Source organism: Oryx dammah, unplaced genomic scaffold, assembly GCF_014754425.2.
Source record: "Oryx dammah isolate SB20612 unplaced genomic scaffold, SCBI_Odam_1.1 HiC_scaffold_1, whole genome shotgun sequence".
Taxonomy (NCBI): Eukaryota; Metazoa; Chordata; class Mammalia; order Artiodactyla; family Bovidae; genus Oryx; species Oryx dammah.
Window position 1 is genome coordinate 22017151 of NW_024070185.1, and position 24405 is coordinate 22041555.

Consider the following 24405-nt stretch of genomic DNA (forward strand, 5'->3'; position numbering starts at 1 on the left):
CGGGTGAGTGGGCAGCGCCGAGTGTGCTGGCCGCTGTGGCCCTCGTGCTGATGCTAGTGAGGAGGCAGCGCAGAGCGCAGCAACCGCATCCTAGACCAGGTAGGAAAGGCCTCGAAAATCCCGGGGCGCAGTCAGCCCTTGGGTGATTTTGTTTGATGTAATCTATTGCACAGATAAGTCACCTCGGAAGAGGTTGGAGGAGGCTGTTACGGGGGTTGGAGGCTCCTTCCACTTTCTCCCCATACGGGTTACAATTTCTCCGAGGTGCAGTGCTCCCAGCATGTTGAGCCCGGAGCCCCCTTCACACAACCTCCTTAAGTTCTGAAACTCTGGGGGAAACCGGGAGATTCTAAACCTACTCTAGAAGTCAGTCACTCCTGACTGGGAATCAATAAACAAACACACATCCACACACAAGGTGTATTTCAAAAGCACTTTATTGTGCCCTGAAGGAAAGTATTACTAACGGTCTTAGATTTCTGGAGGCCGCCTTTTTTCTTCCTGCTGGGTCCACCCTTTCTCCTTGCAGTAGTGGAGGAGGTTTGAGGGTGGGGGCTCACGCCCTCAAATATTACTATTACTCTCGAAATAGTAATATTGATCGCAGGATCAGTAACTTCTAAGAGGAGCAATCACTTGCTTTTTCAAGTCAAAGGAGAGATTGACTTTGGTAGTGAGATGGAGATTTTTTTTAGCGGCCTGGTGTTATCTAAAGGAGTCGGGACAATGCCCACATGTTTAGAAGAAGCCAGAACTACAGTGTGGAGCCCAGGGATGACATCGATCATATTTTAATCATCTCAGGCCCCAACTAAAAGGCCCAAAATGAGGCCTACTTCTTGAAAAACAGAAATCTAGGTAGTTGTGTCCTCACATCAGATAATTCTTTACACAGTCGATGTAATTTCCTATGACCAGAATAGTTGAAAAATATATATATAGTTACAATATAGAGAGTCCTAATTAGAACCAGGATGAAAAATCCAAAAACAATTTAGTGAGGCTTCATTTTTGTGGCCTTCCTTGTGGCGTTATTTCCCTGGGAATATGTGTTTTGAAAAAAGCAAAGGCCAGCATAGGGGGGAATTAATTTTTTTATGTTAACGTTAGTAGATTTTTTGACATGTAACTGTAAAACTGTTAACACTATCCGTGTTTAATTAGGTGTCTCAATTCTATTGGCGAAAATCCACAAACAATTGATAGGGAAAGTACACATTTGCTTTTTCATATTTTTATTGTAAGTTCAGTTATTTTTGAGCATTAGTAGAAGTAGCTTGTAAAAAATTTCAAAGGGTGTTGCTGGATTTGATTTCAGTTCATTTTAAAACACTAACAGAATCCCATTTTTTAAATGGTGCTTTATCTGTACCAGCAAGCATTTAGCCACTATGATATGTTTTTTAATATCATTTTTAATTTTATTCTCTCTATAAAGCTATTTTATTAAATTATTAAGTTGCATCCAAAAACCTATAGTAACGAGGTAGAAATTTTTAACCTATGTAAACACTGTAATTACTTGATTTCTATTTTAGGAGTACATAGGATAATATTGTGATTATTTTAAGTTAGAGAAATATTCATTTTATAATATATTTGTTGTATAAAGAGTTAAAATATAAAAATGATAGGTTCATTGAAAATAGCCATTTATTTCTTATTATTAAGTATAAGTCAATTTTCAGGAATGAAAGCTATTTAAAAATGCATTGATCATATGAAAAGCCCAATTTTCAGCAAATATCTGATGTCAGAACACATGGCTTAGATAAAATAGAACATTTTGAAAATATGTGCAATTCTCCAACTTCGTATATGAAATTTTACACATATATAAAAAACATCTGGAAGTATTCATTATAAATGGCATGTAATTCTATATTTCACAATTATATATATTATGTCTACGGTTGTGCTGATTTAACAATATATGTGGATGGTAATTATGTTGGGACTCATACAATTCCTTGAGAGCCACAGGGCTAAAAATATAACTTGTATGAATTATTTAACATTAATGCTGACCTGTATGGTATTGTTAGTTTAACATAGTTTTATAGTTTTGCAAATATATTCATTATGACTTTTTTATATGACTGGAAACTGTATATAATAAAATTTCATGTTACTAGTTTCTTATCCATATATGCCTGATGAATTACACTAATTGACTTGTTACCTCTACCTTGGTGTATTTATAAAATAGTCATACTTTTCTGAAATTAAATATTTATTTGTTTACTGCTATTTGGGAACTCTTAGGGGTTTTCCCCTCCTTTAACGGCACAGTGTTCTCTCACGGTAAGCACTATACAGTTAGCTTAAACCATTATTCCCAATGTGTACATGATCTTTAGCTATCAGAAATAAGACAATATTCATTTACTTCTTTGGGGACTCGAATTTTAAAATGTCCATTCTCAACACAGCCTGTTGCTGTCTGCATCCACAATATTTTACAGGTCTGCTAATTACGTATTAGTTTATCCGTTCTCAACACAGCCTGTTGCTGTCTGCATCCACAATATTTTACAGGTCTGCTAATTACGTATTAGTTTATCACTAGTAACTACCATGATAGAGTTAAGCTAAACCATTTTCCCAACATGCGAGTGACTCCTGATAATAAAGTGATCTATATCATCTCAAAAAATACTTTCTTCAAGGAAGGCTGAACATTTGGCCCACTGTTTTTGCTTCTAAAACCTTTAGTCCTTTTTGAAAAGCATAACAACCTCATTTGCCCTACTCCATCCTGAAACACTCTAGGCCAGAGAATCCTCTCTGCTCCAAAATCCAGCCTGATAAAAAGTTTTAGTGGTGTTTTCTTTCTGTAGTTTAAATTATGTAAACAATGGGTATAGTTTCATTTTCTAAACATAAAATTCTAATATTGAATAGCTTAAAAAAAAAAAAACCTACAGCTCTCTAGATTCTGATTTTCACGTACCTGATGATGAATACTGTGTCTGTTTACTGACTGAAGATTAATGCACTTTCGTAAACACCTCACCGGCAAGAACATTTTTCACATTGTATATCAAGAGCTTCTAAATACCCATACAATTTTATTTAGCTTTTCTACAAGTAGGCATCATCTTAAGGAAAGAAAAATTCTGACAAAAATTGATACAAATAAATAGTAACAAGAAATTGAAAATTGCCTAAAATTTTAGCAATCACATTGTTAAATTATTTTGAATTATACTCTGGAATTAGGTCTGAAATATTTCAGATCTGGATCATTATAGGCAATCGTGTTTTTTAAGAATATTTAATAGAATGTAAAATTATTACATTATAAAATTAAGTGATTTTTTAAAAGCAAGATTTAAAGCAGTAACAGTAAACAATTCTTATTCTTGCTTCTCTCTCTCCACACACACACACAGTAACAAAATATTTATAGTGGCTTCCTCAAGATGGTTGGTGGTCTTTTATTTTTTCATTATACTTTTGAGTTTTCCAAAGTGCTATGACCATCACCAGTTAAAAAAGAAAGAAAAGATAAAAACCTTATTTTCCTATATTACAGTGAACTAAGACCTTACTTAGAAAGGATGAGGAAAGTATTCTGTTGCACAAATATTCTATATAAGAAGGTGACTTTAAGGTCTGGAGAGAGTCTGCAAGGGTTCTGACTCTAGGACACGCTGTCCCTATTCACAAAGTAGTTCGTTTTTAAATAACTGATAAATGGGTGGCTCTACCTGTTTCCAAGGCGCCTGGGTGTTAGGCCTCTCCGGTTCTAGCACTTGCCTCCGACTCCGGATCCCTTCTCCCAAGTCCTCTCTAGACGACTTCAAAGTGGGGTTTGCCACTTCCCAAAGCTAGGCTGGGGTCGCCACGGTTGTTGCCAGGACCTCAACGTGAGGTCTAGAAGGAAGTGAGACTCGAAGTTGCTCTGAACCGGCCCCTTCGCTTCTCAACCCCAGCCACCCTCCTTGACTCATATCCCCACCGAATCAATTCTTAGAGATGCTTCGGATGTTGTTGGCCGCTGGGGTAGGACCCTGCAGCCAGAGCTAGACGCTGACCCATTTATCACCCAACTCCGCGAACGCGCCCTTTCTACTTTTAGCCTTCCCTGGGCCTCGCTCCTCCTCACCACAGCGATTTCCGCATGTAATATTTCATCAAAGTAACAGAGCAGAGCAAGGGTTAAACGCAGAGCAGGACGCGGGCTGACAGAGGTGAGAGAGGCGTGAGGGCAAGTGGAGTCTGAGTGGGCTTCGTGGCTTTCAGAGGGGAGAAAGTATGACAAGGGACATCTCTGGGTCACCTCTCCAGCTTGAAATTGACTAGGCCTCCCCCCCCCCAAACCCGCAAGAGTGGGAGCGAGATGGGACAGGTTCATTCCGAGGTGCACTTCCAAGTTTTGGCGACTATTTCTTTACCTTCCAGGCTAGGGGGCGACCAGAGTGTTGACAGGCCTGGGTTTCTTTATTTCTCTGTCTGGGATGCAAGGTGGTATAAAGAACGGTCCGTAATATTCCAGTGATACGGTCTCGCAGTAGGTTTCTTCTTATACTGAAGCTTTCCTCGTATTTGAAAACTTTTCTCCTACGTTAAAACATTAAAAAGATATTTATCAGAATGAAAAAAAAAGTAAGTTTGAAAATAAGATCAACTTCTGTGTCAGCAAGCCAACTGATGGAGACAACCTTAGTAATAAATATTTTGTTTAGTAGGAAAAAGGAGCTCTTTTTAAAGACTACTCTACCTTAGAAAATGCCCACCAACTGGGGGCCTCCGCAGAGGCTCCGAATCCTAATTCATGGTCTTTCAAAGTTTGTTCAGCAATCCCATGTGCATTGACAATTGTTGAACTTACTATATGTCAATAACATTTGCTTTTTAAAGAAAGAAGGATCAAAGATAATCTCTGCTTGTCAGTGCAGTTTGCATAAAAACTGGAGTGATTGTTGCAGTTGGGCAGGACTACATAATCAGAAAGAAGTAATAGAAAGGAAGAATTAAAGTGTCAACTACAAGATTGAAAATTACAGTGCCTCAGAGGTCCTTTGGGAAAGAATAAGTTGATTTTTAAATTTTTATTACAAATGACTTTTTAATTCTTCTTCAACTAGCTCTCAGTTTCCCTCTCAGTTTCCCCCTTTACCTTTAAAAAGAAAATCTCAGAATTTATTTAAATGGTTGCACAGCCAAAGGTGTTTTTTTCTCAAGGAAGGAAAGTTTTGCAGATTGTGGAGGTTCAGCACTGTATGAACAAAGATATGTAATCTCTTAAACAAATTGAAACTAACAAAGCTATGCCATCAGAGTGGTGTAAATCAATATGTCTTTTCTTAAATTAATCATGAGAATAATCAGTGAAGTTAAAGAAGTAAGGCGAAGTTATCAGCAGCATCATTACCTGGACTGCTCTTTAAAATACATATTTCTGGAATTTACTCTCAGAATATCTAACTGAGCAGATTTGCTGTGGAGTCCCAATAACCTGCATTTTAAAGCATTTGAGGGGGATTCTGTTAAGAGATAGCTCCTTGGGACAAATATGACCAACATTGGGGTTTTTTTTTAACTTATTTTTGATTATTTACTATTAAATTGAAATTCAGACTTTTAGATAAGATTTAAAACTTTAGAATCACACTTTGGGTCCCAGGTAGGACATTGAGAATCTGAATAAATCATTGGAGGAGCTATTTTACCAAATGAAGGGGACCCTTTATTAGTATTATGTGATTCTCCATGTGACTTGGAAAAGATCATCTCTTAGATGCCAGGTCTCTACAATCAGAACACATTTGAGGGCAAAGAATGTAATAGGATATACTTGTGCATTAAAGCTTGTAGCACCAGACAGAAAATTTCCACAAAAGACATTAATGATATCTTTTTGAAGCACTATATATACTTACGGTTGTTTACAGAGGATGGATAGTGCTAGATAGAGTAATAAGTAATATGGGATTTTTTTTCATTTTATTTTATTTTCCAAATCAGAAACCAAGCAGTAAACATAACACACTAAAATCATGTAAGAGAAAGAAAAGAAAACATAGAAGTATTTTACAGGTTTAAATTATATTTATTTACGATCAAGGCAAATTACAGTAAAATGTACCCATAACAGAATAAAGCACTTATAGACAAAATGATGGGTCTTTGTGTCTGTAAAAACACATTGGTGAGGAGAAAATATATTTACAAATAGTGTAAGCTTTAAAAGAATTTGCAATTATAGGTAAAACTACAATATTATGCTTTCCCAATTATAGTCATAATTTTTCTGCTTTTAAACTACATTTTTCTAATGTTACACCTATTAGTTTGCTGGTTTATTGGGGGGAACTTACGTTTTACTTTCTTTTTTTGAGTGCCACCATTTTCTTGCTCTGAATCTCTCTGGCTGCCAGATCATCTGACTCAGCAATTGTACAACTCTTTCACCCAATTTAAAGAAACAGCAACTATCCCAAAACAGGGTATCCCCCCAGTTGCAAATCTTTACCAGCCTATAGAACTAGCAGTATATTTTAACTCTGAAATAATTGTTACATGTACATGCAACATGAACACTTTGAATTTTACTCCATTCGATTTACATACTGAATAGTTGAAACTGAATTTATTTTATGTAACACAATTTTTGAAAAGAAACTTGTTAAAACTTTCTTCTAAAAGTATATGGTCAAGTTTGCTTTCTCTTTTCTCTCAAAATAATTATGAGGAGATTATTAACAGTAATAGAGCACATCAACTTATATTATTTCATTTAATTGTCACATTTTCCTTTTGTTTTAGGGGTTTTATTCTCTTATTTCATAGACTGGGTTGCAAATGGTCTGTCAAAAGTCATTGACTAGTAACATGCCAAATTCAACTAGGTGTGCTTCTTGCACTAAATGCCCTAACTTAGCCCTTTATAACTGCCTCTTGAGTGAATACATGTTTTATATATATATATACATGTTTTATATATATATATATAAAATATATAATTATATATATATATGTTATATATAACTAGACATATAGTTTCAGTTCCATCTCTTATAGTTAGTTATTTTGTAAATTGCTTAACTCTCTTGGATCTACATTTTATTCAGCATCAGCTACATATATTCTAGCAAATATATATTGATTAGGTGAATGAAAAAGTTCTGAAAAATAAGGCAGTTTAATAACTGAAGTCCCTTCTAGGCTCTAAAAGCTATTGAATCTCATTATAAAACAAGAAGATTAACTTGTTTTAGAAATTTGTATCTTGCCCAGCATAAAACTAACTCAAAACTTCCTTATAAATTAAATTACTCACTTCCACTTCAATTTAAGATCAATAACTAGGAAACCTATGCAACCAGCATAAGGATCAGTTGAAGCACCAAGTAGAAATGTCACTTCTTGGAATATGTGGTCTGTGATTAGATTCCATTTCTTTTACTTACTAGCTGTGTGATATTAGGACTAATACTTAAAACTCTCAGTGCTTCCATTTTCTCATCTGTAAACCTGAGGTGGTACCCTCTAGTACTCATCCAGTAAGAGCTAGTACAAATAGCATATGTAAAGAGGCATTGTAAACTTTCAATCCGTCACATACATTTGTCAGTTTTTATTAAAGTGCCTAATTAAACTACATCCTTAAAAGCACATTAGTTTACTTTTACAGTAAATGCCTTCTTAACTATAATTATTTAGAGTAGCTAGGAATTCCTGAACTCTGTTTTAAAGAATATGCATATCATAATAAACATATGTATATTTATTCAAATTCCTGATGTATTCCAAGGTGTCAGGTAAGTTTATGCAGAAAATCAGTATAAAGTTTTAAAGAATCCCTGCATGATGGCCTTTGTAGTGTGATCCCAAACTTTTCTAGTATTCATAATTATTAAATAGGTATTAACAATAGTCATGAACCTCTGTTTTCTAAAATAAGAAATTAAATTGGTTTTAGAAAATTGAAAAAAGTTATTAACTTGCTTTTAACTTATCAAAAAATTTAATAACCCCAAATAATAATTTTTGGAGGGAACACACATAATGGGTTCTTGATTCCTTCAGAAAGATTGCTGCAGTGTATCTGAATCAATAGTTTTTGCAGAGATTTTCCTAAAAGTTCTTTGGTAAAAAATGTGCATGCATAGGGTTGTGTGTGTGAGTGTGTATGTGTATTTGAGCATGTGTGTGTGAGCTGACATTTATGGGGTCACACAGAGTCGGACACGACTGAAGTGACTTAGCAGCAGCAGTGTGTGTGAGTGTGTATGGTGGACAGAAAATGGGGAAGAAACGTTAAAGTGATCCTCAAAACCTTCAAAATGTCTGCCTTGGAAGATAACTTCCAACTATTCTTATTCACGTTTAGTAGGCTATCAAAGAGACAAAATATATTGAATATACTTCCTTGGGCAAAACTGACTTAGGTATATAAAATTAGTGCAGAGTAAACATAAAAAATATCCCATTATCATTTTTTTTGAAAAATAAAGTCTGAGAGTTATCTTAACCATAAGGTAGAGAACTATAAAAGTATATCTTCAATCTAGAGTCTCAAGGGAAAGGCATAAGTGGGAATGTTAAATGTGTAAGTGAAAGGTGCTAAAACATGAATAGAAAGCATTTTATAATTTATTCAGAATTGATGTATATGATCATGAAGTTGATTGATTCCTTCCAGAGCGGTTTAATCCCATAGTGGGTAAAGAATGTGACTCCAGGAAGAGTGATCCAACACAGAAAATTTTATTATGATCTTTTACAATATCAGACGGTAGTTTGGCTTCAGAATTTTCAGAAGTCCAGGAAAGGAAAAAAAAAAAAATGAAGATAACAGTTAGACTCTAGAGCCCCAAGAAGACAGTCTGCTCTTAAAGGATAGTTGTGGGGAGGGTGGTAACTAGGTCTCCCTTTGAAGAGAAAAGCTTCAATATAGATGTATTAGAATACTCAAGTTTTAGGCTACTGGAAATTAGAGTATCATCGTTAAACCCTATTGATCAACCATGAACACTCAACTTCCACCAAGAGTAAAAACTAAACACAATGTTACTTCCCTGTGAGTGTCACTTTCTCAAGTTGATACTAGCACATACAAGAATCTGCATATGGTATGGGGGAATACTATATGTCTTCAAGGTTAGCAATTAAGACAGCAACTCATGTTTGGAAGGAGAATATCTATCCCATCGAGGAGGAAAAAGAGGGAGGTTGGGAATAGAAGCTTAGAGGAGGTAAACTTTACAATTTTGCCTATAGTTTCTCCATTGTACTTTCTACTTGAACTGCAATCCAAGGAATGGTGGTGGGTGGCAATGAATGCAAAGGAAACACTGAATGAACATAGGGACACAATCCTTTGTTACTTCCCATGATTTAACGAAAGATTTTGTGGAAGCACTTTTATTATAATACAGCCAACATGATTACAAAGAAGCTCTGTTTTCAGGGGATTAGAATTCAAAGAAGACAGAATTAATCACACCTTTTGGAAAGGAGTTTGCTTGTTCAATCCACAGATACCTGCCAGAACATACAGTAATGAGAAAAAAAAATTGACAGATGGCCTAAATGAATAAGATGATAGTAAATGTCATATCCTTTTTATAAAAAAAAAGAAAATAAGTTCCATTTATTGAGAGCCTACTGTGTACCTGGATTTTTCTATATCTGACATTCTACATTCTTTATAATAACCCTATGAGGTATGTTTTATTCCCCACTTTGAGAGGTAAGGAAATGGAGGCTCAGAAAGTTTATGTCATTTATTCAAGTCCACAGAACTCGTCAATGAAGGATGAGGGCTACCTGAGTATAAAAACTAAGATTGTTCCATTACCCATGTTGCACTTGTGTCTTCTCCAAGATCATTATTTAAGGGTGTGGTTGTCATCCTCACCAACCACATTTGTCACGGTCAGAGTAAGTTGCTGTGGCCCAAGAAAGAACATGAAGGAGGACTGGGTTTAAGATCTGCACGAAACATTTACTTGCTGAGTAACCATGGCGATGCATTACCCCTCCATTTATAAATAAAAGGGGTAACTTTTTGAAAAACAATTTTTTAATGTGTCACAAGACTTACACTTTAAAAACCTGCAATACTATTTATTGCAAAACTTTTGAAAAACCTTAAATATCTGACAACAGGGGCATCAGTAGGTAAACATTTTCTCCCAAGTAGAGTATGTTGCAGCAAATTAAATGTAGTGTTTATAAAGTGATTTTGGAGAATTTGGGAAAATGCTCTAACAATGAGTAAGAAGAAAAGTTCATTTCAAAACTGTGTTATATGCACAAGAACTGAGCAAGGATAAAGGACAGGAAGGAAATATTTCAAAATGTTTTACTTGTTTCTCTGTAGTATAATTTTTTATTTTCTTTATAAAGCTCATTTCTTACCTTTTTTTGCATATGTGAACTATAATCAGGAAAAAGTCATTAAAAAATGAGAGGACTGGATTAAGTGACTTTGAGGGGACTTCAAGATCCAAATTTCTGTCACCATGTGTATTATTAGCCAGGAATAATCACACAGAAGCATGGTAATTCCCAAAAGTGGAGATCCTGTCACCTTGGTCTAGAATTCACAACCTGCTGGATGGCACAGTTCTCAAAGAAGAGAAAGCACTGCTGAGTTGTCCACTACATACTGTACAAATCAATCAGCAGGGAGACCGAGGGGGAGAGTGTGCATCTCTCAGACTCTCCCTTGAGCTGGAACTGCATCTCCTTGTGCATTGTGAGTTAAGCACTCTGGGCTTCTTTTTTTCTGATTTAGGAAAGAAGGATAATACTCTCTATCCCACAGGATAGTGGTGGGGTTAGAAATGATGTATCTAAAGCTGCTTAATGCTTATCACATAGTTGGGGTTCAATAATGGTAGCCATTATGATTTTCTTGGCAATTTGGAATGAATTTTCTCTTGTTTCTATTTCCTTCTTTCTCTCTCTTCTAATTATATGCTTTACTTATTTTGTCCCTCAGGATGAGGCTAATTCTAATATTCCATATTCTGTGCATATAAACAAATTATTCATGTATGCACACAAATACATATTATATACTTATATATACACATACTATATATATAAAAAGAGAGACACATACACACACATACAGTGCTACCTTTTAGTTTTTTCAGCTTGCTAAGTAGCCACAGATAAGCGTAAGTAATTCAACAAAAGAAACTTATCAACAAACAAAAACAGACATTTACAAAACAATTTAGTTAGAGATTAATCATTTTCATGATTTATAGAGTCCTCATATCACAAGAGTCCACTCTAGAAATAGTTTTAATAGTAAACTCCTTATATAGATCTAAAATCACATGTGTTTTGCACACACTTTGGAAAAGACAGCTGCTGTATAACATATACTTACAAGGTATCCTCAAAACCATCTTGGGAAAATGATGATAGGTACTGCAGATTCTACACCCAATTAATACTTTGGAAACCAGGACTGAGAAATTGGGACTTATCTATAATTATGCATCAGGTTTATAATAAGTTAAAGAGAATTTGTGTTTTGTGCTCTTTGCCCACATCCTGTTTGAGCAAGAAGATAAATTTTACAATAATTCAGAGTGCAAGTGAAAATTCATAGAGTCCCTGAAAGAGTGCCCTATTCATAACAGATACTCAGTAATTGTGCTGTATTGAATTTAACTAGAGAATAGTTTTTAAAAAGGGAGGGGGAGAAGAAAACATGCCTCCATCTTAAATTTTCCAAAGATATAATTTCTGGGGGCACATTCCCTATTTTTAACTAACCTGTTACAGAGATCTGCTTTATTTCTCAGAGATCTCCCCTTCTACTAAAGTTACATTTTATCCCTGTGGGAAAATAAATAAATAATTAAAGGAAAACCTTGTGTTCTTTGTCATTTTTCACCCAAGAAGGTTCTTTCTCATTTAAAATGCCAAGCTTGGACACTAAGCTCTTAGAATTCTTACCCAGGGGGCACTTTGAGGGGCAGTTTTCTTGGCTGAACAAGTCTCTTTTGAGGTACAGCTGTTATTGTGCCCACTTTGAAGATATCAACACCAGAATAAAGTATTACTTTCTCAAGATGATAAAGTTGGTGGTGGAGCTAGGCCTGGGCTTTTCTTTACTTTACTATCTCTTTGTATATTAAAAGGGGTGCCTGAAATTATTCTTCCATTGCTTTCAGTTCAGTTCAGTTCAGTTGCTCAGTCGTGTCTGACTCTTTGCGACCCCATGGGCCACAGCACACCAGGCCTCCCTGTCCAAGAGTTTACTCAAACTCATGTCCACTGAGTCGGTGATGCCATCCAACCATCTCACCTCTGTCGTCCCCTTCTCCTCCTACCTTCAATCTTTCCCAGCATCAGGGTCTTTTCAAGTGAGTCAGTTCTTCGCATGAGGTGGCCAAAGTATTGGAGTTTCAGCTTCAACATCAGTCCTTCCAATGAACACCCAGGACTGATCTCCTTTAGGGTGGACTGGTTGGATCTCCTTGCAGTCCAAGGGACTCTCAAGAGTCTTCTCCAACACCACAGTTCAAAAGCATCAATTCTTCGGCGCTCAGCCTTCTTCACAGTCCAACTCTCACATCCATACATGACCACTGGAAAAATCATAGCCTTGACTAGACGGACCTTTGTTGGCAAAATAATGTCTCTGCTTTTTGATATGCTGTCTAGCTCGGTCATAACTTTCCTTCCAAGGAGTAAGCATCTTTTAATTTCATGGCTGCAGTCACCATCTGCATTCATTCAACCCTGGAGCCCATTTATTCAGGCTCAACCCAGATATGTCTAGAAGTACTGTTAACTGAGCATACTGGCTCTGATAAGCTTTTTCCTAAGGAGATCACCTTAATGATTGGAACGTCTCCAGGCCCTGAAACACAACGTCTTTTTCCTGATAATACAGGTCTGAAGTGTATTACCACACTACAGTGTGCACACTGACATGCACAGATCAGAGTGTGTCTTCCTCCTCCTATGCCGTGAATGTAGACTCCCTTAAAGGGTACCTCCCAATTCCAGACCACCTTTCTCCTCCAGAGAATCAAACATGTTGATGGTTGTTACCAATTTACCCTCTTGACTAAGGACCCTTCTTTTTTGTGTGTCCACAATTATAGTGTGTCCACTATATGCCAAGTGCCTGATGTATAGTACAAACTCAATCTTTGTCAAATAACATTATGAATAATGGCTTTCCAAAAAACAACTTTTATTTGTCTAATAAAAGATATTGTTTACTTAGATGGTTAATATATGCATATAGTACAAAATTCCAACAATATAAGTCATAGAATATGAAAAGAAAGTCACATGCTTATCCTCTTACCCCTTTTCTTCTCCCCCCAGTTAACAGGCTTCTTTGTTTCTGTCCAAAGGTATTCTATATATTTTTTATTTTTAACCTCAAGCTATATATTGAATGGTTCTTTTATAACAATACTAATATTAAATACAGTAAAGAGATGTATGCTTTCATGTATATTGCCTCACTTGATATAACATGCTCATGAGATAGAAAGGTAGAGCAAAATAGAGTCCATTTTAAAGATGTGGACATTGAAGCTAAGAGTAGTCACAAAAGGTTTCACAGTGGAAAAGCATGTCATTACATAGACATAGATTACCATATGTAAAATTAGGTAGCCAGTGAAAATTTGCTGTATGACACAGGGGGCTCCAATCAGGTGCTTTGTGACCTAGAGGGGTGGTTTGGTGTGGGAGGTGGGAAGGAGGTTCTAGGGGAGGGGACATATGTATACCTATAGCTGATTCATGTTGTTCTATGGCAGAAACCAATACAGTATTATAAAGCAATTATCCCCCAATTAAAAATAAATTTTAAAAACATGTCAGATAGTGAAATCAAGACTGTCAGTTGTCAGACAGTCCTGTCACCAAGTCAGAGTTATATATCCAGTAACTTCTGTTTTCCTGATAAAATAATGGTTTCAAATGATGTGTGTGCATATCATGTATATCATACCCTGTGAATCCTGCCAGGGCTTGTAAGAACCGGAACCTAATTTCAGAATACTGTTAACACCTTCTCAAATGTCTTTCTTTCTCTTTCTGGTGGTGTGTTGAATTCATATTCACATCTAGAATTACTATTCTTTGATTTGTAGGGTCACAGGAGCACCATCATCACAAGGCTTCCTTTAATTTAAATAAAAGAGTCACGTACTCCTCTGATAGTGTCACTTACCCTCAGCTGGGTTCTCCAGGCTGAAGGAAAGGCTTCTCAGTTTCTAGGTCTGTCTTAGCCCATCCCTCTTTCTTCCTAACAGATATCCTAAATCTTCACCACTCTCACTTCCTAACCCACCATCTTATCATCACTGTAAACAAGCCAGGCTTCTTTGTTCACAGAAGTGTTTCAACTTCCTTCCTGCCCTGACCTTTTCTCCCTTCCCACATCTAGCTGAATCTCCTGCATCAAATTTATGATCACTCCCTGTGCTTTGTACTCCATTTCTTTCTGACTTTTTAGGTGCCTCAGGTCCCCAGAAATACCCTATCTTGCTTGTGTCCTCAATTTCTCTCTCTCTTTTTCTTCTCCTAACACTTCTTCCTGTCACCTGGTACTCTTCCTTTAGGGCACATGTGTGCTCAGGCCTCTTCCACCTTCCTTCTGCCTTCTCTTACCACACGTGCCTTGAACTATCGCAGCTAATCTGTGAAAGAGTGGCCTACACAGTGTCTCCACTTCCTTGACATCCCATTCACTCTTGGTTTTCCTTCTGATCCATGTAAGCAGCACTTAACAGACTCCTTTGCAGGCTTTTCTCTCAGGAGTTTACTTTTCCAGCTTCTCACATGCTGCTGCTAAGTCGCTTCAGTCGTGTCCGACTCTGTGCGACCCCATAGACGGCAGCCCACCAGGCTCCCCCGTCCCTGGGATTCTCCAGGCAAGAACACTGGAGTGGGTAGCTTCTCACATGCATCCCAGTAAATTACTTTCCGTTTTCCCAAACCTCTTTGTATCCACTTCTGCCTGGAACATCTTTATACTTTTATATCTTTATACTCACATTTTTTAAGACTAAGATGAGCTTTCAGCATCCGTGGAGACTTTGCCTAAGCCACAGAACGAGCTTGGTTCCGTTTTCATTTTCTTGTGTCATCCTCTGCTTCTCTTTGCTCTTCTACACATATTACATATAATACTTCGTTTAATCTCTACAACAACTGTTTGAGGCAAGTACTATTATCCCAGTTACACAGATGAGAAAACTGAGCTCCAAGTACATTAAGTTACTTTGTTATAGAGCGATTAAATGAAAAGTGTAGGTTTGAACCCAGGCGTTCTAACTCAAGCCCCATACATTTATTATCTTCCCCGCACCCCCCTGCCACACTCAGTGCTCTACCCTTAACCTCTGAGCTTGTTGAATGAACATTCATTTTTAGAGGTGAGCAATCGTAAAAAAAAAAAAAAAAAGATCAGAATTGAGACAAATTTTTATTTCATAGTGTAGATTTTCAAAACTGCCAACACAGCACAAACCTAAATAAGGCCATGTCATTCTCAGGGAAGAGAAGGAACTTTGAGAAGGGTAGTAACAGTAACAAACAAACTTTAGAATTTTTAAAGCTCTTTGACATGTATCATCTTATTTTATCAATCCATAAAATATGACTCCATTTTACACATGGGGGATCTGAGACTAGCATAACCAGCACAAGGATCCTGGGTTTTATATTTTATTTCTTCTGAGATTTTTCCCCTCAGGTCTGATCTAATATACATGAGTAAGTTGAGAGGTTGGTAGTTCTTTAAAAGAAAAACTAGGCAATCTTTCATATTATTACTAGTTACCTATTTATACAAGATTGCTGGCTAAGTATGGGGTCAATTTCTAGAACAAAGGGGCCACACTCAAGGATGCCATAGTCTTTAGCGAGCTCTACTGTAAGTGTTGGAGCTAGTGCATACCTGTCTAAAACCTGCTTTTGAAGAAAATCAACCTCTATATCTATATATAATGCATCCAGTGGATGTTTTTATATTGTTCGAGCACCCGTTTCCTTCATCAACAGTCCAATATATTGCATGAGAGTTTAAAGAGTTCCTGATGTAGGAATCTATAGTTGAATTTTAGAGGAATTTCTGAATTCCCTAAAAGTTACATGTGCCAGTGAACACACTTTTTAAATAAAATTGCATATTTTATTTTTGGAGGAGAGGGTATATAGCTTTCAACAGCTTATTCTCCCTGCCCTAAGATTAAGAACCATTATTTTAATGATGAGAACTAATTTTGATATTAGTCTAAAAAGCCAGACATATTACAAGGTAAATCTGTTCCCTCCATCTCATTACCACAACTGCTGTTTTCCCCTCCTCTATCATACAATACCTTAAGCAACATTAGAAGATGTTTACATTTCCACATCATTGTTGCTCTCCTACTTGAGAGGTGCCTGGAGGAAAATATAAATAACACATGATGCATTGTGGATTTTATAATGGACTTGACGTCCCATAAGTGTTTTAATTGTCATTATTTAAAACCTCATGTGTTGCCTAAGCTAACAGCCACTGAAAGTATAGTCAAGTATTATGGGTCTTCAAGAGGAGTCAAGTAGGAATTGAAATATAACTTTTAAAACAGAGCTGGGTTATCTAGCAGACAGATTAAACATTAACTTTTCATTAAATATGTTGGTCATTGGAAGATGTCCATCATTGTTTCAGTGATTAAGGTTTTCTTGCCTGCCCTTTTATATGTAATATTGATAATTCTACCCAAACCATTTCCTTCTCTGTCTCCTAGATTGCAAGAAAATCTTCAAAATGGATGTTAAGAGCTAATAGGCATTAGCTTAGGATGTGTGATACTGTTCTAAATGCTTATGTGTGTATCAATTCATTTAAAACTCAAAACAGCCCTAGGAAGTAAGGTGCCCCTCCATTTTATAACTAAGAAAAGTGTAAGGTTTTTCTAACAGGAAGGAAAGGTGGACAGAAGTGGCACCAAGACAGTGTGTGAGCCTGCTTTCTGAATCATCTCTGAATGCAGCCCTGTCCCTAGCGCAATGAGCATGTTTTCTGGTGTAGGAGGAATTATTGAGAACAGAGCCTACGAAGCCCAAGGATACCCTTGCCACTTTCCTATCTGCTTATAGGTAGAAATCTCCACCATCCCTTTTAAACTGACCTCATCTGCTCAGAGCCAGCCCGTATACTGGGCACTAGTACCAGGCATTGTGCAAGCCTAGGAAACTCTCCCCCGACATCCGTTTTACATGTGTGTGGAGGGAGGGAAGCAGCCTGGCGCGTGAGCCAGTTCTCCAGAAGGGACATTTGAGCTAGAATTTCTGGCATAATTGAGCCAGCGCTCGAAAACCTGGTGCTGAGCGTTGGAGGGGGAGTGTGTCCTCTCCTATGGTGGAATGGCTGATACCTATCCTGGGCTCTCGGCGCCAGGACAAGCTGGCTGTTTCTTCTGATTAAAAGAGGAAGCAATAACTTTGCCTATGACTCCAAACACACTGGTTCGAACTTGGCAGTTAGGAATCCTGTGCAGTTGTCTCATGCCACTTAGGGTGTATACGCGAGGAATTTTCACTTGGCTGGAGTGAACTCGCTCGGAGCCGCGCGTGCGCCTCTGATGGGAGTGGGGGCGCGCTGCGCGCGGAGACCGGCCGCGAGGACGCGGGGCGGGGGACGGGGAGGAGGTCCCAGGGCGCCCCCCTTTCGCGTTCCCGCCGCGCTACCGGAGCGGACGGCTTCCGGCCGGTGCCTCGGGTCGCGTGGGCGGCAGACCTGTGACCGAGGAGGCCCGGCGGGGGGCGACTTCATAGACGTCTTGTTCGTTAGGAGCAAAGGGCGCCTCCTGGAAGAGCGCGTGGAGGGCGCTCCCCGGGTGGAAAGACTCCTCGGGGGGAGTCGAGGGGCCGAGTCAGGGGGCCGCTTCCGCCAGCCCCGGAGGAGGAAAGAGGAGGGGCGGGCTGCTCAGGAGCTGCCTGGGCGGGCCGCCCGCGCTCGACGCAGGCGGGAGGAAGGGAGGGAGCGAGGGGCGAGCGTTGCGGAGCAGCATGGAGACCTCGGCTGACTCGCTGGCCGCCGCCGCCGCGCGGGGCCGGGCTGACGAGGTACGGGCGCTGCTCGAGGCGGGAGAGTCGGCCAATGCGCCGAACCGTTACGGCCGAAGCGCGATTCAGGTGGGTCAGCGGGTCTGCCGCGGAAAGGTGGGCGGCTGGGTGGGTGGATGGCGAGAGGCTTTGGAGGACGAGGTCCGCCAGTGAGTCGGAACCAGGTAAGCGTTTCTTGGTAGAGGGGAGACTTTTCAGACCGAGTTCGGGATCGGAGACCTCCTCTCGGCGACTCTCAGGGGCTCAGGACGGCCGCGGAGTTGGCTGAGAAGGCGCGTGGGGTTCAGATCTCTAAAATGGTGTGAAGATCTAGAAGGGAGAACCTATGTGTGTTAATATAGACCAATATGCGAAATTGACGAACGTCTGGAGTACGAGTATAAAGACAGTAAGACGTGCTGGACCACTTACCCCCGAACTTATAAAATTGTGAATGGAGCTGATCGACTTCTTTTTGGGGGGGAGGGGCGGTGAGAGGGAGATTTCAGTGGAAATCTACTGCTGTGTAAGTTGGAATAAAGGTCGATTGAAATTATTCAGAAGCAACCATATATCGTGTTTATTATTTTTTTTAACCGAGCAAGGAACGTATATGCTTGTTTAGGAAATAGACGTATATGAAAAAAAAAATAGTGCAATTATGCCTGAAATAATGCTGCCAATTTAGTTGCCACTTGAGTGTCTTTTACCTTTTGGGGCATTTTAAACTTACTTGGTATAGATTAATTTCCTGGGAAGTTTTCAGTTCCTCAGTTTAAAAATGTCATTTCTCTTCTCCTCTCCCCACTCCAGTTTTGTATGTGTGAGGATGAGTTGTTGTGTTTTGTTTTTTTTTTTGCCTTCACTTAACTTCCTAAATCTGGGGCTAAAAATGAATTCTTCCTGGCCGTCACTCCAGTTTTATTCCAGGTTTCGACAATGATTTCTGATTCTGAAAAATAATATTTATATGAAATGTACACTGCAAAAACTCCAGCATAACAAGACAAAGGAAAAGTAACTCAACCTGGAACTTAACAAGTGATTTCACAAGTGAATCGTCCTTTCCTCAAACTATGCTACATAGAACAGATACATTTTATATACTTTTAGATACAAAAATAAAAATAAAATATCCTCAAATCTGAGATTATTTGGGATTTGAAATGTGGAGAGATTTGGAGATAAAAAAGTTGAATGGTTGTAGAAGAGAAACATGAGTTCTTTTTTTAAAAAATGCATGCATGATTCATAATTGGATATCTCTAAAGTTTTGCCAGCAGTTTGCAGACTGGGCATTACAGCCTTCTAGTTCTGAAAGATGTTATATTAGACTTTATTGTTTAAATACAAAAAGAAAGTTAGATAATTAATTTTAAATTATTTTTAAATAGGATAAGGGCATTGACAAAAGGGATATGATTTTAGTTTTGAACCCTAACCAAATTTGTGTTTAAAAATACTTATAGAAAAATTTTAATGACTAAATTAAATTTATATCTTCAATTTGACTTAAGTACCCTAGAAATATTCATTTGAATGATTTTCTTTTTGCTTTGGATTGCTACTATGATTTAAATATTATGTTACTTTTCATACTTTAATACTGTAGCATATAATAAAACCTTTAACCAATTTAATTACTAAGACCAAGGACTTCATTTATCCAACTCATGTAATATATTTTCACCTGCATTATATACAAGCATGGAAGGAGACATACATATATATATGAGCTCTGGCACTTACGGTAGAGTTTCCAAAAGATTATGGTATCCTTGGGTGTGGCCCCTTTGTTTTGGAAATTAATTCATAATCCATGAGAAATCCAATAGTGTAAATTTCCCCAGTTTTTATTTTAAAACAATTCTTTCTTCTAATGCACTATGTTAGTTTTTCTTTTTGTAGCTGCAAGTTGGTTCACTTAAATTTTCTGTTTTTTTTTTTTTGAAAATTAAATCAGTTTCACTTTCTCCAGGATAGAACTCAACAAGCATAGTATAACTTGTTAAGATTCCTTGGTTTGAACAAATTAATTCAAGTTTAATACAGAACTCAACTAAAAATAAATAATTCCTCAATATAGTGTAGCTAATGTAACCAAATAATGGTTACCCTAAAAAAGAATTGTCTATCACTTCCACCCAATGTATAACATTCAAATTGCAAAGTTGCTGTGATTGTGGACAGTATTTCAAAATTCCTCTTTGGTAATGCTCTTGTATCATCAAAGATTATTTAGGAACCAAATGAGGTGAGCACCTCCTCGTTAATGAAGTCTCAGAGTGTGATCTTGGAAGGTGTCTTCCTATTTCTGCTATAACAAATTACCACAAATTTGGTATCAACATAAATTTATTATCTTATGGTTCTGTAAATCAGAATTCTAAAATGGGTCCACAAGGTTGCATTCCCTTTGGGAGTTCTAAGGAAGATTCCATTTCCTTGCCTCTCTCAACATTTAGTGACAGTCAACATTCCTTGGCTCTTGGCCCCTGCATTTTCTCTCTGACCTGTGCTTCCATTCTTATATCTTCTCTGACTGTGATCTTTTTATAAGGAAACTTGTCATTAAATTGTGCCCACCCTGACAATACAGGTTAATTGCCCACAAAATCCTTAATTTAATCATATCTGCAAAGTCCCTTTTTTCACATAAGGTAATATGTTAACAGCTTTTGAGTATCAGGAAATGGACATCTTTGGGGAACATTATTTAGCTTACCAGAAGAAGGAATTTTAGGACTGGTTAGACAAACTTTTTCATTTTATGCTTCAAATTGAAGTTTAACGTTCAGGGAAATCAAGGGTAGCTTAACGTTTTACAAGAATTAAGTTTTTTTTTTTTTTCATTTTTACTTTTAAACAATTACCATGTTCTGGGTTTGGACATACAGCAGTGAACCATACAAAGTCTCTGGGCCTTGCATAATTTCATATCAAAATAAAATACAGGAGATTAGGCTGTAGTAGAAGTTAGTTTGTTCCTCACCCTTTTGCTGTTATCTATGACTCTGGTAGTGTTCTGTTCGTAGCTGGAACCCCGCAAAATGTTGGAGAATATAACAGTGTGTACAGAAAAAAAAAAATGGAATAGGTAGGAGAACTGGCTAAGCGAGTCGGTAACTGAAAAAAAAAAAAAAAGTAACTAGATTCTTGCGGATCGTAAGCTCATCTGCAGGGAGTAGGGGTTCTACAAGTAGTTTCTTTAATCCTGCCCCTTCCCCCAGCTGTCCTGACCACTGTGCTCTCTCTGGCAGGTGATGATGATGGGCAGCGCCCGCGTGGCCGAGCTGCTGCTGCTCCACGGCGCGGACCCCAACTGCGCGGACCCCGCCACCCTCACCCGGCCGGTGCACGACGCCGCCCGGGAGGGCTTCCTTGACACGCTCGTGGCCTTGCACCGAGCCGGGGCGCGGCTGGATGTGCGCGATGCCTGGGGTCGCCTGCCCGTGGACCTGGCCGAGGAGCGGGGCCACCGCGATGTCACCCGGTACCTGCGCGCGGCCGCAGAGGGCACAGAAGGCGGTAGGCACGCCCGCGCGGACTCCGCGGAAGGTCCCGCAGGTGAGCTGGTGGATTCACGAGTTTGAACTCAGAGAGCTTCCGCTTCCCAGAGCATTTACTTTTCAGAAGAGAAAGTTGGACTCAGGAGAGGAGGCTATTTGATGTTAGCTCACCCTGCCAACCCGTGGGACAACCCCAGTCTCCGATCGCGCCACCACGTTAGGGCTGCGGACGGGGATATCTCAAGATGAATTTCCGCACGTTAAAGCCCATCGTAGAACCCGGGCCTCCATCCCCTAAACACACTGCACAACTAGACTAGATTGAGGAGAACTGAACACTCCGGAGGCTCCAGGTCTAGTGAGTGGCCCCTCTTTCCGGAAATGAGCTGCAGCCACATCCATTCGATGGCTCTCAGTTTTCTCATTAGTTTACCAAGATCGCTGAACCACCCTGGGATTTCCAAAGTCAGCTTCTCGTGTTATCATCTGGCAGAGACCTGTCATTCCCGACACTGTTGCAAAATGCGGTGTTTTCCAGAGCTCCCCCAGTGGTTTCTGAGGGCAACTGGAGCGGATACCTCCCCAACTCTGCGCACTGGGATTTGCTGCACTCTATGAGACACACTCTCTTAAGCTTTTCCCTCCCTTGATTGAGCATTCTGTTATGATGGGAATGTGGTCCCCTTTCCCTTTTCCTACAACCACAAGAACTTCTTTTCCCTTGGCCCCCTTTCCCCCACCTCATTCCTACCTGCCTAAAATACCAACTTTACTCTTAGTTTTCTGAAGACAGAATTATCTATCTAAAGCATTATATCAATACGAAATTACACGAAAATTTAAGGTAAACCATAACTTCAAAGAGACTGAACCCTATCCTGTTTCGGCTCACAACTGGGGTACTAGGCTCCTCATGCTCTAGGGGAGCTTAGGAGGACGGAGTGTAGCTCTGGATTTTGGGGAGATGTCTTGAGCGCTGCGCCTTGGGTAAGAGAGGCACGCACATCTTTAGCCTGCTACCCTCTCTCTCCTGAAATTGAAGCTTGCCTAAGGCAGTGGGATAGGAAAGTGAAAAGAAAGTAAAGTCTCTCAGTCGTGTACGACTCTTTGTGACCCCATGGACTGTAGCCTACCAGGGGCCTCTGTTCATGGGATTTCCATTCCAGGCAAGAAAACCGGAGTGGATTGCCATTTCCTTCTCCAGGAGATCTTCCCGACCCAAGGATTGAACCCGGATCTCCCGCATAGTCGGCAGACGCTTTACTGTCCGAGCCACCAGGGAAGTCCAGAGAAGGATCAGGGGCCAATCAGAGGGCTGTTGAGCGCAGTAAGAACTGGGAGGAGCTGAAGAGGAGAAGGATTTAGATGATCAAATTGGGCCACAGGCAAATGAATAATCAAACCTAAGATATTTAACCCATGTACGGATGATCCCTCCTTCCTCTCCCTACCTCGTTCCCTTCTTCCTACCCTTTCTTCTTTCTTATCTTTTTCAAAGTTCCTAGTGTGTGATCAGCCCCAGTCTAGGTCGGTCACAGAAATGAACAAGACAAAACAGGAGTCCTGCCCTCATTGAGCTTATATTCCGGGAAACTAGACTTTTAAGCAACATAACAGTGTATCTGGAAGAGTGAGTTTGTAAAACTAATGTGGTGGATAAGAGTGAAGTGTGAAGAGGAGGCGAGGCTATCTTAAGAGTGGTCAGAGAACCAGACTTATGAGAAGAGATTAGCCACTGGAGGCAGAGAAACTCTCAAGTGCAAAGACTTACTCCGAAAAGAACGTGGCAGGTTGAGAAGATGGGAAGGCCAGATGGAGAAAGCACACAGAGATCAAAGAGAAGGGTAGAGACCAGATAAGGTAGTGGACCAGTAAATCCAAAAAAGGATGTTAGATCAACCTGCTCTCCCATTGGCTGAGACTCCCCAATGCAAGACACCGTCTCTGGTCAGGGAACTATATTCCATATTGCCACAACTGAGTTCGCATGCCATGGTGAAGATGAAATATTCCACATGTCATAGCTAAGACCCTGGGCACCAAATAAATAAATATTAAAACACATACACAGATTTTGTTCTAGAAACGTTAGGGAGCTATTAGCCGCTTTGGGAAAGGGGTGTCTGGGAAAAAAGACAATAGGACTGGAACCGAAGATTCTCATACTACAGAGCACCCCTGAGCCCGAGCAACCCTGACCTCTCTGCTTACGCCAGTTCGCTGAATAGCTCTGAGTTGCAAGAGCTACCTGGGGACGTTCGAAGGGCAAGGCGGCGACACCTTCGCCCCCAGTCGCCTGGAGTTGTGTGTGGTAAACAACTTGGCACTAGTAATAGACCCGCTTTGTTCTCTCAACCCCGCGGGCTGTTCAACCGCTGTCTCCCTGCCCTCGTCGGGCGCGTCGGGAGTGGCTGGGGAGCCCGGAGCGGCCCAGACTGGCAGCGGACGCGCTGCGAAATTCCGGAGGCTAGTCAGTGCCGCGGCGGCTGGGAAGGTCCAAACGCCCTAGACAGACCCTGGACAAGGCGTCAGCATTGCCGAGGGGGTAGGGGGTGGGGGCAGAGAGGAGGAGGGAGGCGTTACAGTCTTTGACCCGTTTTCTCATGTCTTTCTCTCTCTCTCTCTCTCTGCCATCTACAGACAGCTCGGACCTAAAGAATTATTGAAATCATTGGAATACGAGAAAGAACATCACCCACGCCCAATTCTTCCCAGCTGTCTTAAGGCCAGTTCCCTCCAACTCCAGTATTCTTCCCTGGAGTAGCCTGGGGGCTACGGTCCATGGGGTCGCAAAGACTCGGACGAGACTGAAGCGATTTAGCAGACATGAATCAAATAAAGCTTT

The 24405-nt window shown here is 39.7% G+C and overlaps 1 protein-coding gene across 2 annotated transcripts; it reads left to right on the forward strand.

Annotated features, from left to right (window-relative positions):
• The first annotated feature begins 14 nt into the window (after positions 1-14).
• LOC120862141 (cyclin-dependent kinase inhibitor 2A-like) lies at positions 15-24405 on the forward strand. Of its 2 annotated transcripts, none has more exons than XM_040238261.1 (3): positions 15-99; positions 21312-21618; positions 24201-24405. In XM_040238261.1, exons 2-3 carry the CDS (start codon positions 21315-21317, stop codon positions 24224-24226), a joined length of 330 nt encoding a protein of 109 aa, XP_040094195.1. In that variant the 5' UTR covers positions 15-99; positions 21312-21314; the 3' UTR covers positions 24227-24405. The 2 variants fall into 2 exon arrangements, with proteins under 2 accessions (XP_040094195.1, XP_040094185.1); XM_040238251.1 differs by lacking the exon at positions 15-99 and adding an exon at positions 18016-18141.

Coding starts and splice junctions, on each gene's coding strand:
- LOC120862141 (XM_040238251.1), top strand. CDS start 18,016: ATGGAGACCTCGGCTGACTCGCTGGCCGCCGCCGCCGCGCGGGGCCGG. Junction 18,142..21,311: donor ACGGCCGAAGCGCGATTCAG/GTGGGTCAGCGG, acceptor TCTCTCTGGCAG/GTGATGATGATGGGCAGCGC. Junction 21,619..24,200: donor CTCCGCGGAAGGTCCCGCAG/GTGAGCTGGTGG, acceptor TGCCATCTACAG/ACAGCTCGGACCTAAAGAAT.